Genomic DNA, 17,964 nt, shown 5'->3' with positions numbered 1-17,964 from the left:
TTCTCGGGCAAAGCGCCAGAAAGCAAATGCCTTTTACCTGTCTGAGCATTAAACTAATTTTCTACGACTGCACATTAAACACAATTTTAGGGGCAACTCCTCTCCCTCGGGACAATGTGTGAGGTGATTGCGGCAACGAAAGCAAAGGCAATTATGTATGTAGTTTCATATGTATGAGTATGTACACTCGACCGTGTGCTTGTAATCCCAAATGGGAATGCGCCAAACTCAATCTGGGGCTCGTCTGCCCTTTATAAGAATTTCAACACAAAGCATTCAAATTATGCATGGCAGTCTTATCAATATTCATAACTTTATTAAAGGCCAAGGGCCAAGAGAATGAAATGTTTACGGACGAAAATTGCACTAGATTTATACAGAAGATGTATTATATGTTTTCGAGTTTAAGTTCTTTGAAATTTCCCTTAAATATTGATAAGACAGTTAGATAAAAGCGAAAGCATATTGAACCACAGCTCTGTTCGCTCTACATACATATTACGCAGATTTAATCGCCGTTTAAAATGGTTCTTTCGGGAACTGGTGAAAGTTGAGCATTAACCACCCTCTAACTGTTAATTTAACGCAACGCTTCAGCTCCAATCTGTGGCAAACGACAGCATTGAGAACAAAACATTGAATCAGCATAAAATCCACATTATGAAAAGCCGAGCAAAGCAGTACGAAAATTTTATTAAAATCACCCCGCCTTGGCTGAGCGCCAATAGAATATCACCTGCCACGCCCCGAACCCCTCAGCTTTTATGCTTCAGCTCCAGCATCCAGTCTCCTGTCTCCTGTCGCTCTGCCCTTATGTCAGTCTGCCCATTCCGTAGAATCATAAAATTAATAGCCTACGCCTGGTTTACGACAGAGCATAAGACAAAAAAGAAAAAAAAATTATACAAAAATTGCTTAAAGAAGAATGTTTTCAGCGAGTAAAGCTCCGGGATAATTTTATAGTCCTGCCTGGTCTGGAGCTCCATTCATTCAGATAGGCATCATAGAAACTTTCATTTCGGCAAATTCCAGTTGAGACAAGCACAAATTTTCAACGTGATTTCAGCTAAAATATGGCCTCGATAGTATGCGGCATTTTAGCTAATTTAGTCAGGAGTCATGTTGGTTGGAAATATTGAGAGATTTTTATCAGTAAAGTACTGAAAGAAACAAATTACGCAGCTGTCTCAACTATAAAAGGACATTCAGGTGAGGAACACTGCAAATAGTAAATTATGAAATTATTGAAATAAGCCAGATATTTATGTACGTAGAGTTGATTCATAGCACATTTCATTTTACTTGTAGGAACTTGTTAAAGCTAATACAGCTGTCTAGTGCCTCTGTCAATTGTTATTGACCACTCACAAAGAATCTGACACAAATTTAAATTCCTAACACACACCTTTATGCCAATCGTTTGCGCAGCTGATATTTTACAGCAAATTTTCATTTAAGCATTTGAACAAGATCGTAGAAGCACCATAAATTAAGTAGCTCTCAATGATTGCAATGGCCTCATTTCTAACCGGCACTTACAAGTCAATTGAAGCACATCGAGCAGCTGCTGCACTTCAACACATCTCTGGCAGAAAAATAAAAGACGATGCAGACTTGGAGTAAGGAGCAAAAAAGTAAATAAACAAGGGAACAATTACAGTACTTATCGACAATTAAAGACACGCCCGGATAAATGGAGAATACAAATGCAAATGCACAATGCAACTGCAATTGCAAATGCACAAAATGCAAACACTTCTGTCGGCTTGAATCGCAATAAAGAACAAATTTAATGCGCACCGTTCGCCATGAAAACTTCTAATCATCTTCAGGAAAAGGGGCATTGCAATGAAAAGAGAGAGAGAGAGAAAAGTAACTAGGAAACAGAACTTGTCGTTAATTGCATCACAAAATGCTGCAAAGGGCGCACATTACAATTGCCAGCCTCTAGCCTCTAGCCTCTAATTGTTGCAGTTTATGCAGTTTAACGCACATCAACTTTTCAATTGTTGCGACATTTTTATTGCAGAATTTATGCAGCAGCATAGAAAATCAATGAGAAGAGTGCTTGATTGAGAGATACCCTGTAATAGATATAGTTTACTGTGAATCAAGTATACACTTTAACAAATTGATAATACTTTAACTTTGCCATTGGCATAGGGTATAAGCTGACGGAGGAGGAGTTCGTGTGACCGGTGGCTCCGAGACTGGACGTGCACTGAACTGGCGACAAAAAGTTTTGCAACTCGGAATAATGAACAGTTGCAAACACACACACACACATACATACAGTCATACTGCTGTATATTAACACTGAGGCGGCTGTAATTTAGGCATGTGTGTGCAAGTGGTGACATTTTGAATTAAGTGTAGTTAATGTTGACAAACGTCAACATTATGATGCCAGCCAAGCCTGACTGCCTGACTGCCTGACTGTCAGATTGCCACAACAACAACAACAGCAGCATCAGCACCAGCAGCAGCCGCAACCGCAGCTTTAGTAGCAAAAGAACAATGTGCCACAGTCTGTAACCCACTCGGATGCGGCACTGCGAATGCGTATGGATCTCTTGGGACTGACAGCTTCGTTGACGTAGGGGACACATTGAAGTGGCATTAGGCGCTTGATTGATGAATGTGTAAGTGTTAGATTAAGATAATCGACATTTCAATAATTCAATATTCGGATGCCAATGGGAATGGGAATGTAAATGAAAACGTAAATATGTTGTGCTTAAGTGACGTGTGAGCTTGATTTAAGGCATTAAAAGTGCTTAAGTTCAAAATATCCGCCGAATTGAATTAACTTCGCTTCATGCTTCATGTGACATAAATGTTTTCTTAATTTGGTATTGTAATATTACAATGATGAAAATTTATTTCAGTATGTTCTTGTTATTTAAGCGTTTAACGTCTAAAACTTTAACCATACTGAAAACTTCAACTCTTGGTATCTATGGTCCGCATACTATTGGAAGAAATCAGCTCGCAGAAAAATGTACTTATACCCGCTATTTTTGCGACAAGAAATATATATGGGAATACAATGATTGCTGCTGTCGAGTCTTAAATGCTTGGTATATTTTGTACTCTAATGTTATATTTTGAATGTTGTTGTATACCGATATACCTAAAATATAATCAGCTGTATTAATTATTTTCAAAATGTACAAAGTACAAATTAATTTATATAGTCTTCCTATATCCAAATACTCATTTGCATTTCTTTATCTGCTCAGTTAAGTAGTTTTACATATTGTTCTAGTAATTTTGCTAACCTGACACAAGAGTTCCTGGTTTGCAATTCAAAACGCGACATGAATTAGAAAAATCACATAAAGGGACAACAATAAAAGCTAAAAAGCATTGTAGACCCGTTGTAGCATATACGAATTGTAAGTACAACACAAAGCAATTGTTTCTATTGTGGCCTCGACAATATTTAAATGCAACCCGGAGGAGTCAGATTGCAGTTGGAGCTTCAACCGGACAAATGGGCAAGCAACGAGGCGTCAAGACCCCGCAAAGACATGCAAAATATGCCAACTACATGTACATATATAAAGTGGCATATAAATAAAAAAGAATTGAAACATTTCTATGCGTCACGCGGCATTTGCGACAGTTAGTCGAACGACCGAACGGCCTATCTCCATCCCTGGCCAGTCTGTGCAGCATTTGCCATTCAGTCGCTGTCGTCACTTGAGAGTGAAATGAATGCGGGTTGAAAAATAACGTAAGTCTATTAGGAGAGCATGCCAAGCAAAGAGATACCTTAGAATTGTTTTAATCTGTGATAAATTATGGTTTAGCTGACACCTTTTTAAGAACTATAGGAATTAATCGTATAGAAAATGAAAAAATGTTACACATCATCAATTATAACACAATATAAATTGCATGAATTAATTTATATTTATGTACAAATTGCTTTCAATTTAGAATTATATACAAATAGTAATGTTCATTTAAGGTTAATAAAATAAAATATTTAAGATAAAACTAATTCCTTTCATTCATTTCATTTCATGTCCCTTTATTGATGTCGTGTATGCTACCTGCTTGCTCATTCGGTTACAGGGCATTACACCCAGCGAAAGACAGACTAAAACAAAAAAAGAATTAAAATTGGCAAGAGTTGCCAATGAATTTTGCAATAGGGCAATGTCAATGCACTTTCGTCGTATTCTAAAATAGACAGGCGGTCAGCGGGTAGAGAGTCGCGGATCGCGGCTCGCGGTTCGCGGATGAGTACAATGGGTAGCGGGAAATGGATGGAGGCAGAGATGCAGATAGAGATTGTACTCAATCTGCTATTCTGCTTGAAGGAGGAGCACTTAAAAACTGAATGGGAAATTGTTTGGAAATGCTTTTTAAGCAAATTGCAAAACAATTAGCTGGAAGTCAAACGATTCGAGAGAAGTTCTTAAACCTTAACCCTCTTTCAAAATTATTTAACACAAAACCATTAGGCCATGTGTTCACGTACAGTAAACCATTTTACAACAACTATTCACATAATGTTTTATTTGGTATTCTTAAGCTGCCACACAATTAGATGGGTTCAATGAAATTAATAATTTTGATTTACAACAAATGAGTTTCTGGAGAGTAAAAAACAATCCAAAACTTATATACGATTTTAAAAGCATTTCTAAATTTTTGTCACGCTTTGATTTCCTGTCTCGAATGTAACAACAGAAACAACAAACCTTAATTTCTATTAACACATTTAAGTTCAGCATGAAATCGGAAAACACATCCACCACGAACGTACAACTGTAACTGTGAGCCTGTCTGCCTTAGATGAAAGTGATAAGAACGTTGCTTGTTTGGCCCTCGACTGGAATGTGAACGTGTCCATTGTGTGTGCCTTCTTCGTAATACAAACGTACATATATCCCCTTGTTTTATAGTATCCTGCCTGGGCTTAGTTGCCTTACGTTGTTTCATTGATTTTTGTTGGCGTTTCCTTTCTCACCGTCTTCCACTTTCCTTCAATATTTTTATAGGCGAAACCACTCAGCGACACCTTTCTTAAGATTTACCTGGCTCTCAAACGCTTCTGGAAGTAACAAGTTGGACAATTGCTATCGATTTTACATCAAAAAATTCTCAAATTTTGTTTCACAATTGGCAATTTTTTTTGTAATTTCATGTTCAGAAAGCAGCTATTGAACACATCTCGAGATTAATTTTTAATTATTTTTATTTTCAACGTTTTGTTACTGCGAAACATTTATTTTAAAATTATTGAAATTTAATTAGGCTTTTCGAATCTATTTAAGAAGTTGCTCTCTAGTAGATACGCATTTGCGTTTATCACAGCATTCTGCTTTTCTAACACAACTTCCCAGTTTTCGTACATATCCCAGTTTACAAGCGCATATCATGACGCACTCCTTGGAACATTTTTCACCGTCATATAGGAATTGTTCGCATGACGGTTCAAAGCAAGGTTTGCACTGAAACTTCTCGTGGTGTTTACAACCTATGAAAGCATTATAGTAAAAGCATGTAGAATAATAAAACACATTTTAAAATGCTTACTAGTTGAACCTTGTGCCATTATAAAATTATTCAATGATGCCACTTGAAGAACATTGAAAATCAAGAGAAATGCTGCCAGTACTGTATATATCATCTCGCTAACTTGGTTTATTCTAGTTTAGCGTAAAAGTGACTAAAGACTAAACTGAAAAACAAATATACTTTAGATCTTATGTACACGTCACTCAGCCCAACTTATATGTATAACTAATATAAAAAAAATCAATTCGTTATGAATCGATAACAATTAAAACTCTTTGTTTTTCGCATACACAAATCTTTTAATATTAATCTTGATTTTACAGTTAAGAAGTTTCCCGTTTCAATATTAGTTAAAATATAAGACTTGAAATATCTTATATTTAATAACTACACTTGTGCATTTTATTAAGCAGCTTAAGCCTGCTTTTCGTTTCGTACTTTCCGGATAATTGCCTCCTTCTTCGACATAATTTTCATACTTCCACTCGGAAGACATTTATCTTTTGTCAGACATTCTCCTCCAACACGTACATATCCAATATCGCAATGACATTCAATTTGGTGTTTAGTGGGACAATTGTCGCCATCGTAGAGAAACTGATAACATGAACTTTCAAAGCAACCGTCTCGAAGCACTTCATTTTTGCCACATTCTTAAGATCAGAAAACATCAGCATATAGCGTTTGGTTGCAATGTGAAGAGCTTACCAGTGAATGAACAATGATAGATTTGATTAACGAATACAAGTGTGATAAACAACAGTTTACTGATTTTCAAATACTGCATCTTCTCTCTTTGAAGCCAAGAAAATGACTAAAACAAAATATTGCATGCTATTTTAAAGTATGTAAAATGAATCAGCATTAATAATCTAGTTTAAATGCAATATAATAGTTGAAATAATATTTGACTATAAAATATCCTATATCAAGTTTATACTCATTTCAAAGATAATTTCATTTAAGTAAGAATTGTTTTAACCAAGTTGAAGGTTTAAACAATGATGAGTTAGGAAAATAACCACATACCCGTTATTAAACTAAAGAAAATAAATATTTAATGCACTGTGTTTATCTTGTGGATGTTGTTACAAGCCCTACAGGGTATGGATATCAGTTTGTCAATTGTTTTTTCGATGCTTCTTTTTAAATTATTTCAAGTCTGAAATGTAATATTGCAAGCACTTTTCATCTCAGTTTCTTGTGAATTGCAAAGGCAAAGATGAATGATGAAACGCAGAGTAGATGCACTTCCGTTTTAGTATCGGTTGCACTCGGATAGAATGCTGTGGATGCCACCGACCGGGTGGCAGTTGTGTGCTCACACTTTGTCAACATGTGTTCAACATGATCATTCAACAGGCCGACGGCTTTTACAATACATTAACATAAACAACATTACCAATAGCTGGACGAGAGCATGCTACAACTCGACCCAAGCAAATAAGAAGTAAAGTGGAAGGGGCAAAGAGTTGCCATTCGAATAGGCTACTCATAGATGCAGTTGGAAGTCGGTTTTGGCCACTTGAGAAGCGCATGCTAAATATGCAAACACATTTTTGTAACAGATCCAGTTGAATGAGTCGCACATCGTGCCTCTCTAAGTGATATATAATAGGGCGTTGAAATGCGTTCTCAGTTCTATTTCTCTATTGTTTTCATGGCGATGATGAATTGCTGGCCACTCTGCATTCAGCATGTTGATGTCTGCCACTTGGCAGCTGTTTGTAGCCTGACGGGCAACATGAAAGGCAGACAGGAGCTATTGAACAGTACTAACACATTTCGTTTAAACATCTCTCTCATTTCGGATTTCATTCTCATCTCTCTTTCGAGGTTAGTCTAATGGGTTAATGCTATAAATATGTGCATATACATATGTGCGTACGAAAACAGAACTTGCATCGGTTCACACTATGACACGTCCGTCTGGGAACATTATTTACGACTTCCGTGATGAATTTTCAGTGGCTACTTCTGCAATTACCCCAACAGCGAAGCAACTTCGAACTTTGTAAGCAATCGACATTCATAAAGTGCCTCGATTTTAAATATAAACCTCAATGCGTATTTCATATGCAGTCCACGACTCCGATGTCTGCGCTGATGGACAGACAACAGACAGCTGGACAGCTGGTTCTGGGAGGGACGCATGTGGTTTAAAGTGAAAATACACACAGATAACTTTGCTGTGCGGGCGGTCTGGAATTCTGGTATGGGATTAAAAATCTGCAGTGTGTGATTAAAGTGAATGCATATCAGGAATGTTAAAAAACACAAAATAAATAGAGGCAAAAATTAAGAATGAAGGTTGAAAAAACTTTCGCAACTAGATATTTTGGAAGAGGCAAACTATACTTTGTATTCCGTACCTAATTCGCCGAATATAAATCAAAGCAATGTTTGAAGTAACTCACAAGAAGCATAAGTCACGAAAATAGCACAAAAATAATAATACACAAAATACAAAAAGGATTTCTGTTAATATTTTCATCATATTTTGAGGAGTGACCAAAGCAGAAAAGCAAAAACGAACAAAAACATCAAAAACAAAACATGTTTCGCTCAATAACTTCTCTGTTTTCTCCCTCATTTTTTTATGTTTTTCTGCTGCCGCTGCTGCTGCTGCTGCTGCTGTCGTCGTTTCCACTCGAGCAATTAATACGTGAGCAAACTGGAAAATACTTGAAGCACCGAGCTGTCAGCCAAGTGCAAAACAATGTTAGCCCTGATGTATTTGTACTGTACTGAGCATATTCGCGGGGGATGAGATTTAAAGCTCTTGCAAAGATAGTAAGAGAGAGACAGAGACAGAAAGTGAGTGATAGCGCGAGAGAGACAGAGGGATAAAAAGACATAAGCCATAAGACATTCAATTCAATGTCGCGACGTTGAGCGTTGGGCGTTGGGCGTTAGGCGACGGTAAGTCGATATCCCGAAAAAAGAAATTTTCTTCTTATTCGGATTCCACTTCAGGAGGGAAAGATGGGGAATAAGAAGAAGAAGAAGCCGAAGCAAAAACCATAACCATAAAATCGTATTATGTGTAGTTAGCAGTTAGCAGTCGTATTGCAATTGCGAAATCCAAACACGCCTCTCACATTGTCACATTGGTTTGGGATATATTTAGAAATGTTCATCGCCCCCTATGTGATTCTCGTCGACGGCTTTTGTAGTGCTCGTCTCGTTGTAATTATCATCCTCTCATTGTCATCATATGCGTATGGATGATGATTATCACGAGTGCCACTGGCGTCGTCGACTACAAGAAATATAACACATTTTCCACTGCATAATAAATCGCTATACGGTTTTTCCTATGCTCGCCACAGACAGAATATAACATTCTTGTCGAAATCTCCTCATATTTCAAGCAACCAAGCGGAAATCCTTTATCCCCCTCCTTTCCTCTCCCACACACACACACACTTATTTATGTGCGAGCATATTCTATATTGTATAATACGAGTACGCTCACATTTTTGCAGCTCTTTTGATAGGCGACAGTATAAAGTTATTCATAGAATTGTTGTTGTTCTTCCCATTATTATTATTGTCGTTGTTGTTGTTGTGGTTATACGCTTAGTACATTCGACCACACAACTAACTCATTGTTAGAACGACTTTTGTCAGTTGCCTTGCAATTGTGTGAAAAAGTTTTAATTGGATGCTTATTGCACAATTTGCTTCATTTTTACCACGACTCGAAAGCGTAATGCAAAAGTTTTATCATATTATTGTTCATTAGGCTTACAAAAATGAAAACCATCAACAAATTGAAATAGATTAGATAATTTTTGTGATATAAAAACCAACTGCAGAATATATTATACAATTTGCTAATAATTTATATTCAATCAAGCATTTATAATCAGTAACCAAGGACCGGAATCGATCAACTTAAATTTGAATTATTCAAAGTAGAATGCTCTGATTAAAAAAATAAAAACACATTAGCATTTAATCAGTTATTTTTTACAAGTATTCGGTGAACAGAATCCACTAATTAAAAAATGAAGAATCGTTTAAAAATTGTCTCCTTGAAAATGGTTGAATTATCCATCCAGCTGCACACGATACTACCACAGCATCTGGTCTAAAGGGAAACGCACCGGATAAACTGATCCAATTAGAAATACAAAATGCTAATTGCCTTTTATAAAACATGTTGAATTGAATTTGTAATTGGCCAAAATGCTGGCACAACAGTTTTCCACATTAATGAGTTTATACTATGGAAATGGGAATGGAAATGAATTAAAATGCAAAAAACACGCAGCGAATGGTGCTGGAAAAACCTCAAACAAGTTGCAGAATATAATTTTCAAATGTGTGGATGGATAGTAGAAAATGTTTTCACACAAGCCTAGCATGAAATCAGAAGTAGGAGAAATTAAAAGTCAAAACGAAATCAAATACAAATCGTTCAAATTAGACGGCGTCCAATAACCAGTCACCTAAGAGCGTAACTCATGCACTTGGATTTCGTTACGGTCAAGTTTCATTTGACCCAATCGCTTGCCATTTGGTGCGCCTTAACTGTTATGGAGATGAGATGCCGCTGCCAATCGTTTGATCCCCTTTGATGAACTACCCCAAAGGCATAAACAAAGTGGAGAAAAAGGCATCTTCTACCTGCATTGCCATTTAAGCTCATAAACGGCTATCAGCTTACAATGCTTTCAAAACATGAGACCGCCACACATTCAATAATAAAAGTAGCCAAACATTCAAACACCGCACTTTGGAATGCCCTATGGATCAAATAATACGAGTCTTGCAATATTGACAATTAAAATGCAAACATGATTCCGCCTTTCAAATGATTTTTCACACATGCGATCATTAAAATAATTATTTTATTAATCACTTCAAACTGCGTGACATAGTGATTATAATCAATTTGTGTAGGGTATCGTCGACCTGAAAAGTAAACTCAAAACCAGTTTTCATAAATGTTCCAGGCACAGGCCCAGCCTAAAAACAGCTAAACAAAAAAAAATGATATGTTCGAAGCTATCAGTAAACTTTTATCAACAAAAAAAAGTCTGTTTAAGAACAACTTAGGCCTGTGTTCGACAGTAAACGGGAACGTTTAACTAGTTTACTAATTTGTGCCAGACGATCATATGAATTAGCTTTAAGTGTAAGAACGATATAGCAAATCTTAGAGATTCTCTCTTTTCTCTTCTTCCTATCTACTTGTCTTTCACTCTCTCTTTCTATCCACATCTGAGATCTCTTGGGCATAAATTAAGTTCAAAGAGGCGTGAAAAATACGAGCTGATCTTTATTAAAATCATTTGAGCTCCCCATTGTTTTTGGGATTTCAGTTTAGCCTCAGCAAAAACCGCAGATGGCGTAGCACTTAATCCGAAATTCATGTGCCCCATTGTTAGATCCGCTGGTACCACATTAAAGTGCCGCTGACACGCGTCTTCTGGCTTATGACATGTGCTACACTCTCTGTGTTGTTGCTGACACACAATCTCTGACCCAGCCGCCTGCTTCTTCTTTTTCTTCTTCTTTTTCTTTTTCTTTGCCGACTTTTTTAGCTCCGCACATTTCTTGGCATGTGCGCTTTTTGTACATTTCTCAGATTTTGTTGATAGTTTAATTGGTTTGGACTTGATAGTTTGCTTTGTTGCTGTCGGGCTACTGGTTTTACGTTGCGGGTTGTTAGGATGATAATAAAGATAACAAACACATAAAACAGAATATTGATGATAATTGGATGGACAGAATTGTTTTCAATTGCTGCTCAACAATTGGCGTGGTGTTAGTTGATTCTCGCAATGGAATTTTAACAATAATTCAAATATTTATACTAGCCAATTATTATCACTGTCATATAACATAAGAATTCTTGACATAATAAATTAGAAAATTGCAACAATCACAACAATGTAGAGTGTACATTGTATCGATTTCGAAATTAAAGTATCGTTTCCCAATAATAAAAATAAATATATAAATATTTTCCACAGAAAACTGATTTTACCAAACCCATCTAACAGATAATTATCATCAATAGAAATGTTGTCAAAAAAAATGTATGTTGATACACGCAGAAATCCCTGATCTTCAGATTTCCTTTATATCGACAAACAAAATGTTTATGGCTCTTAATTATATTGTAGTTACTGATTTTACAATTAACGGCTGTGTATTGTGTGGGGACATGTGTTGCTCCGACACACCATTAAATTGATTAAAGCGAGGCGCACCTTGTCGTGAACATTGGGGAATGGAAGTCAGCCCAAATAGCTCAATAGACAAATCTAACATGGTCATAAAACAACGAGATCGTAAACCAAATCTATGCTAATAAAACTGCTAAGATATGGAGAGACCTGAATATTATGTTCATTGGCTGCCGTTGCCGTAGTTGATTTTATGATCAAACTAAATTCAGTTGCGTGTTTTTTATTCAACTCAGCTGAACTGTAGCTAGACGACAAGTGTTTGCAGTTCTAATAGAGCAATAAATTCGTAATAGATATTGAAACCTGGTCTGATGGATGTGGCTCCTAATAAACATGCACACTCACTCAAGCAAACACTCGCTGCTCTTACAGAAAGTTAAACTCATAAACATTTTGTGTATGTGTTTTTCCTCCGAAGCATGTTAAGGCAATAAAGCAAACTTTGTTTGTACCCATAAAGTTGTTAAAAAATAAAGCGAATAACAAAGCGGTTGCATTATGGAAAACAAAAACCGAAATATTACGAAACTAACACAATAAAAACAAACAAAAAAACTCATAAATAGTCTTGATTTTACATTTTATTAGATGGGACGGTAAAATTGATGAAAGATCATAAAAGTTGTTTTTGACAGCACAGTAAGAAATGCAAAAATATAACTTTCGATACCTTCAAAGAATCTGATAGATTCAATTCTTTGTAGACACTTTAATTCGCTGCTGGCATTAACTAATAGGAAACTCAATTAGAGACGTGATATACATTTGCATCTGTATACCATTGGATTATTACGCAAAGTGCGCGTCGTGGTTGACTTCTCTAACCTCCACGTCTATTCCACTTCAAGTTGTAAATATACAACGAAAGCAACTCAACAACAAAATAGAGAAAAAACAACAAAGCGTGTAATTAATGAGTTTTTATCAAAACGTCGAAAAAAGAAATACAAATATTCAGCGAGCTCAATTTTATTGCGTTTTTTTATCATTTACTTTTTTATTTATATGTTCGTCTGACGTTTACCTCGTCGAAATTTGAATAAATGCAAATGTGTAAATAAAAGAGCATCTGAAGTTGTGGCAGCGAGTTAATGAATATTCAGAGTAAAAGTGTTCAATTTTGTTTGTTGGTTTAGAGTCTGATAAGTTTAACACATTTCTAGTGCGCTACCAACGCCACAGTGGAGCATATTGATTTCATTTGAAACTTGGGAAATTTTCTTCGTAAATTGAATAGCATTAACAATCATTTCGAATTATTTTTAAAACATTTTGTGTGTCACTTGAAAGCAAGAAGTATAAATATATAATACATAAATAGACTGCTGGTTAATCGTACTTAATCTAAGATAACGAATGATCTGCTATTCAAATATAAGCTCTTGCCCATCAAAATAGACATTATGACGACGCTTGGACATGAAGAAACACGCCCACGCAATGTATGATTTTCATTTATTTGAGTACACTTTTCATTAGTCGTAACGCGTCACTAATTAAGCTATTTTTGAAACAAACATATTTCCCCAGCACCCCAACGTCAGCTGGGCGTGGCAAACCGAAGGCCTCTTCCCTTTCCTTCTCTCCACAAATGTCGAATATTCTTGTATCTGTCTACGATATCTGCCATGCAGTCTCACTCGAAACTAACACATCGTATTCACATTCAAGATCGCGTGTTTTCCCAACTCTGGCAGCTGTACCCAATTAATGTCACTTTGTGCACTCGTTTCACTTTGCCTAAAGACAAACTGTTGCTTATAACTATAGATTGTACATATTGTTTGTCTCATTTAGTTCAATTCTCTATTTGCGAATTGATTGGCGTTGATAAGCCTAATTTGTTAATCAATTGACATGTCAATCCAAGTATATATTTTTGTTATTTATACGTGTATAGGAATTTTTATATGTATATCTTAATGGGGTTTACACACAGATCTGACACTGAACTCATTTTCAAAAACAAACGCCTACGTGTCAGTTTAACACACATGGATATTATATAGTAATATATTTTCCACATAGTTTCATATATGTTTATGAGACATTTGGTAGACAAAAGTTCGTTTGTTTATTTCAAGCTAAACGGGCATATTTAGATTCTACAAAAGAAGTTCAGAAATGTTTCCTAAAATAAAATATGTACATATTTACAACTTTCTAATGTTTATAAAAACGTTTTTAAAATATTTTAAAATTAAATAAGAAAAAAAAGCTACGTTCTAAATCTAGCACGGGTATTTTAAAGTCATTCCAAGAAGTATGTCAGATACCTATACAAAATTTGAGGCGAGTCAATTTTAATGAAATTGCAGTGCATAAAACGCGCGGCATTTCAAAATTTATGAGCTCATCTAATGAATTTATAGACGCTAATATTAGAGAAGACTTGGCTCGACGATTAATTGATAATTTACATATACACTCCCAGACACAGAGGCGCATCTATATTTATGTAGCTGTAAACTGACTGATAGCCTGGTGAGTTCAGAGTTTATGAGTCCCGGGAGTGCTGTTAAATGCACAGAAATGCTTGGGAAATATTTTTATGGACCAAGATTAATGCACTTTTGCACCTCACTCATTAAATCCGTCATAACATTGTGTGTAATTTCAACATATTAATCCAAGCTATCACGTCAACACGTAGCTACTATTTTTTGATTTGAAGACATAAATTACAAATATTATATTTTTGATTTGGAAACTGAACAGAAGACATAAATCTTAAAAGAAAGAATCTATTGGAAATGCCAGAAAAACTTTAATAAATGATTACCCAAGTTACTTCTGATGTCGATCATAAATTAGAAGAGTATTGCAATTATTATAAACAAAATTTGATATCTAGGGTAGTATTAGAATATTTGGAAGATTTTCTGACACCTTTTCGACTTGTGTGTATACAAATATCTAAACAATGCAAAGGTTACGGCGCCAATATTTTCCGAAAGAACAAAAAATTATTTGATTTTGTTTTGTTCCCTGAATGAAAAGAAGCGGAGTCGAATGTTTGGAGTGAGCGGCTTGTAATCCGCTGATGAGAGACAAGCTAATAAATACTTTACTTAAACAAAACAAAAACCAGTTTTGGGTCTACGAAAACCCCCAAGAATCGATTATGGAACGAAAATAAATGTTTATTGAATGCAAACAGCAATATAAATTATGAAATTTAACATTTCTTGCTACCTTATTTGCATTGGCGCCAAGAAAAAGTCTCAAAAAATGCAAAAAGTTAAATTTATGGTTTTGCGTCAGACGGAATTCCGAACGAAACCAAAAGAGATAATAATAATTATAGCAACAGTTATCGATTACTGATCAGTATCTATAGTCATTTGACACTTACCTGATCTTGACAAAAGTAGCCGAATCCAATGATGCCAGCAATGGCCAGAAAGAGACAAAATACAATGATTGTTCGTATTTTGGATCGTGGTTCCATTTTCTTGATTTCATAAACACCGCTGGGCAGTAATAAAGCAAAATCACTATCAACTTGTACGGAGACGTTTTTATGCATATCCACGGGCATGTTCCATAGGGCCTCAATTTAGTTTACCGCGAATTTGGAAATAATACAATCCACATTGGTACCATTCATGCCCCTTCAACACCGAACCGATTAACATTTACGTAACCCAAGCAGACGCCAGTCATTGTCCGATAACGATTGTCGCTCACAACGATCATGAAAAGTACGCCGACGACAAATCATTTTTGGCGACCCATAACAGAATTCTTAATTTTTAAATGTATTCGAAATGGTAACTGCAAAAATATAAAAAAAAAATATTTTATTAGATAAGTCATAAATATGATTTCATATGTATAATTCTACAGTAATGTTTCAAATAGATTACACAAGCCGCCCATAACAATTTGAATAGTCTTATCAGAAAATAGTGGGGAACCAAAACAAGTCTGACATTTCAGAGCGAAGTTAGCTTTACAAATCATTCAAATTAAAATCTGAATTGTTTCGAAAAGTGTTTCCTGTTTTTTTTAATCGTTTAAAAGGTTTAAAAAATTTTAATTAGGTTTATAGTGTCTAACAAATGACATACATAAACTTTTTATTACTATATTAAATAAACATTAGCTGATAAAAATATTAGTTTTATTAGCACAGTTCCAGCTGTCTGAGAACTTCATTGATACAAAAACAAAACTTGCTAATTACAAATTGTAGAGAGAAATAATCAGTTACTCAAAGTGATATTCCTCTCTGTTCGGCGACCAAAGAAAAGCAAAAAAAAATGAATACATATACAAAAAATATGTACATATAATATGTGACTCGAAAAAGTAGACGACGCTCACTTAAACAGATTTATATTTGTTACGATCCAAACACTTTGTGTAGGCACTTTCGATAATCTCAAGCCACACAACTTATAGATAAAATACAGGGGGCATAAATCAAAAATTGACACAATACAAATGATAGAAACATTGAACAGAAGCTGAATGAGACTTGCCACAACTGGTTGGGACAGTCAAATCAAATCTATATCTATACTGTGGGTTGATCTCAATTTCCGCAAATGTAAAATATGCGTATGCGATTTTGTGGTGGTTGTTGCTGTGGCTGGCATACATAATTATATATTGACAGAATATATCATAGTATTGCTTATGTGCAACAGCGATCATGCAGAAAGACCGTATGTGGAATTAAGCTGATATCTGATAATCACATATATATTAACAAAAAGGTAAATAAATATATTTAAATAATTCAGCAATGAAACGCAATTGCAATCAATCTTGAGTGATTTATTTATACTTTTTAATCAACCGATGCAATTTACTAGTGATTGTTTGCTCTTATTCAGCACGTAAAATGAATTGAATTACGTCGAATTTTTGTTCATTCTAATCATGGAAATTTCATAGATTATAAACATTGCTATACACAAAACAACAAATACAAACATATTTGAAATTCATGAACTTAAGAAAAGCTTTTTGCAATTTTTATTTAGAATAGAAGGAATGGAGGTAAATTAATGAAATTTGGAAATGTAAAATGCAATTTTCAAAAAGTTCTCATTTTAATAGCTCATTAAAATGTCTCTGAATTGCAATGAACTTGTGATGGGAATCTAAAAAAAACTTAATTATAATATCTCTTCAACATTTGCATTGCATTTCAACTCAACAATCAATTTATAAAAGGGGAATAAATTTCCAATTGCAGATTCGGCACGCGAATAGGGCGTATACACATTGTATGCTAATATTAGCCTTGTTTATTTATTTTAGTAACAATTTAGCAACATTTCGAATTGGATGCTTGAGCTGTTCTGACGCCATTCCCCAGCAATCCTCAACCCTCGTGGCAACCCCCGTCGCCACTGCCCCACCCCCAATTAACGCCGGTGTCCATCTGCAGCATTTGTGTCGGCTGACGTCAAAAGCAAGCGCAAGCTGTGAATGTTAGTGGCAGCCGCAATAGACTAAATCGCTAACAAAATGTGAATGCAGTAAAAAAAAAGAATTAAACGAATTACATATTACAAAAGAGCTCGTAGTTAATGCACATGCTGAGAGACGAAGCGACTAAAAGTAAAGCACTCAACAAAAACAAAATGCGAAGGCAAAGCAGAAACGTAAAAACAGCTGTTCGCTGGTGTCTTATTGCAACATTTGCTTTGGCCAATTGGTCGATTAACGGGGCTAAGTCCAGTAGATAAATGTTTGCAATTCACTTACTTTGTTTACGAATAACTGACCTCTTCAATTTGTAACAATTTGCAGACAACACTGCTGTATTTATTTACATTTTTCGAGTATTTTTGTGTATTCTTATTGCTTACATTCTCATTTAGCACACATTTTCTTTTTGGCTTACGTTCGTATAGACAAAACGCGCCACACGACACAACAAATGCGTAAATATTGCAAGAAACACCCAAACGAAAACTGTAAAACACACTCGGCGTTTTAAGCACTTAATTATTGTATTATTTGTGTAAATATTTAGCGTTTAGCGAGTAAATGTTGTAATAATTCTTAGCCACGAACGCGCATTCTTGCTTTACACGTCTATTTTCACCAGCAGCAGCGGATAAACTGGCGAAAAGCGAAAACAAAATACGCACATGTGACGTCACGATGAATATCGGGGCTACCAACTTAATTTCGTTTAACAGCACAGCTGTGAACAATGTTAGCTGGCAACATAACAAAAAATCACAATTCAACTAGGTGG

At 35.4% G+C, this 17,964-nt stretch overlaps 1 protein-coding gene and 2 long non-coding RNA genes across 5 annotated transcripts in view; 1 reads left to right on the top strand and 2 right to left on the bottom strand.

The window, feature by feature from the left end:
* Positions 1-17,816, bottom strand: part of LOC117576295 (heparan-sulfate 6-O-sulfotransferase 3-B) — an 87,684-nt gene extending 69,868 nt beyond the window's left edge. Inside the window, exons 1-2 of one of the 3 annotated variants that reach the window (XM_034260947.2) lie at positions 17,466-17,816; positions 15,097-15,518 (exon numbers count right to left, since the gene is read on the bottom strand). In XM_034260947.2, coding sequence (XP_034116838.1) covers positions 15,097-15,282 — 186 coding nt within the window. In that variant the 5' untranslated portion in view covers positions 15,283-15,518; positions 17,466-17,816. The remainder of the gene's footprint in view (positions 1-15,096; positions 15,519-17,465) is intronic. The other 2 variants (XM_034260948.2, XM_034260949.2) reach the window with 2 other exon arrangements.
* Positions 3,174-4,482, top strand: LOC127566022 (uncharacterized). Its single transcript, XR_007955360.1, has 3 exons — positions 3,174-3,398; positions 3,470-3,739; positions 4,084-4,482. It is a non-coding gene; the product is annotated as an uncharacterized LOC127566022 (long non-coding RNA).
* Positions 5,195-5,692, bottom strand: LOC127566021 (uncharacterized). The gene is made up of 2 exons (XR_007955359.1): positions 5,554-5,692; positions 5,195-5,494 (listed from the first exon to the last, which is right to left on the bottom strand). It is a non-coding gene; the product is annotated as an uncharacterized LOC127566021 (long non-coding RNA).
* Positions 17,817-17,964: the final 148 nt, after the last annotated feature.

This window comes from Drosophila albomicans, chromosome 2R (assembly GCF_009650485.2).
Source record: "Drosophila albomicans strain 15112-1751.03 chromosome 2R, ASM965048v2, whole genome shotgun sequence".
NCBI lineage: Eukaryota > Metazoa > Arthropoda > Insecta > Diptera > Drosophilidae > Drosophila > Drosophila albomicans.
Note: the sequence above shows the minus strand (reverse complement) of the source record. Positions and strands in the feature narration are given on the sequence as shown.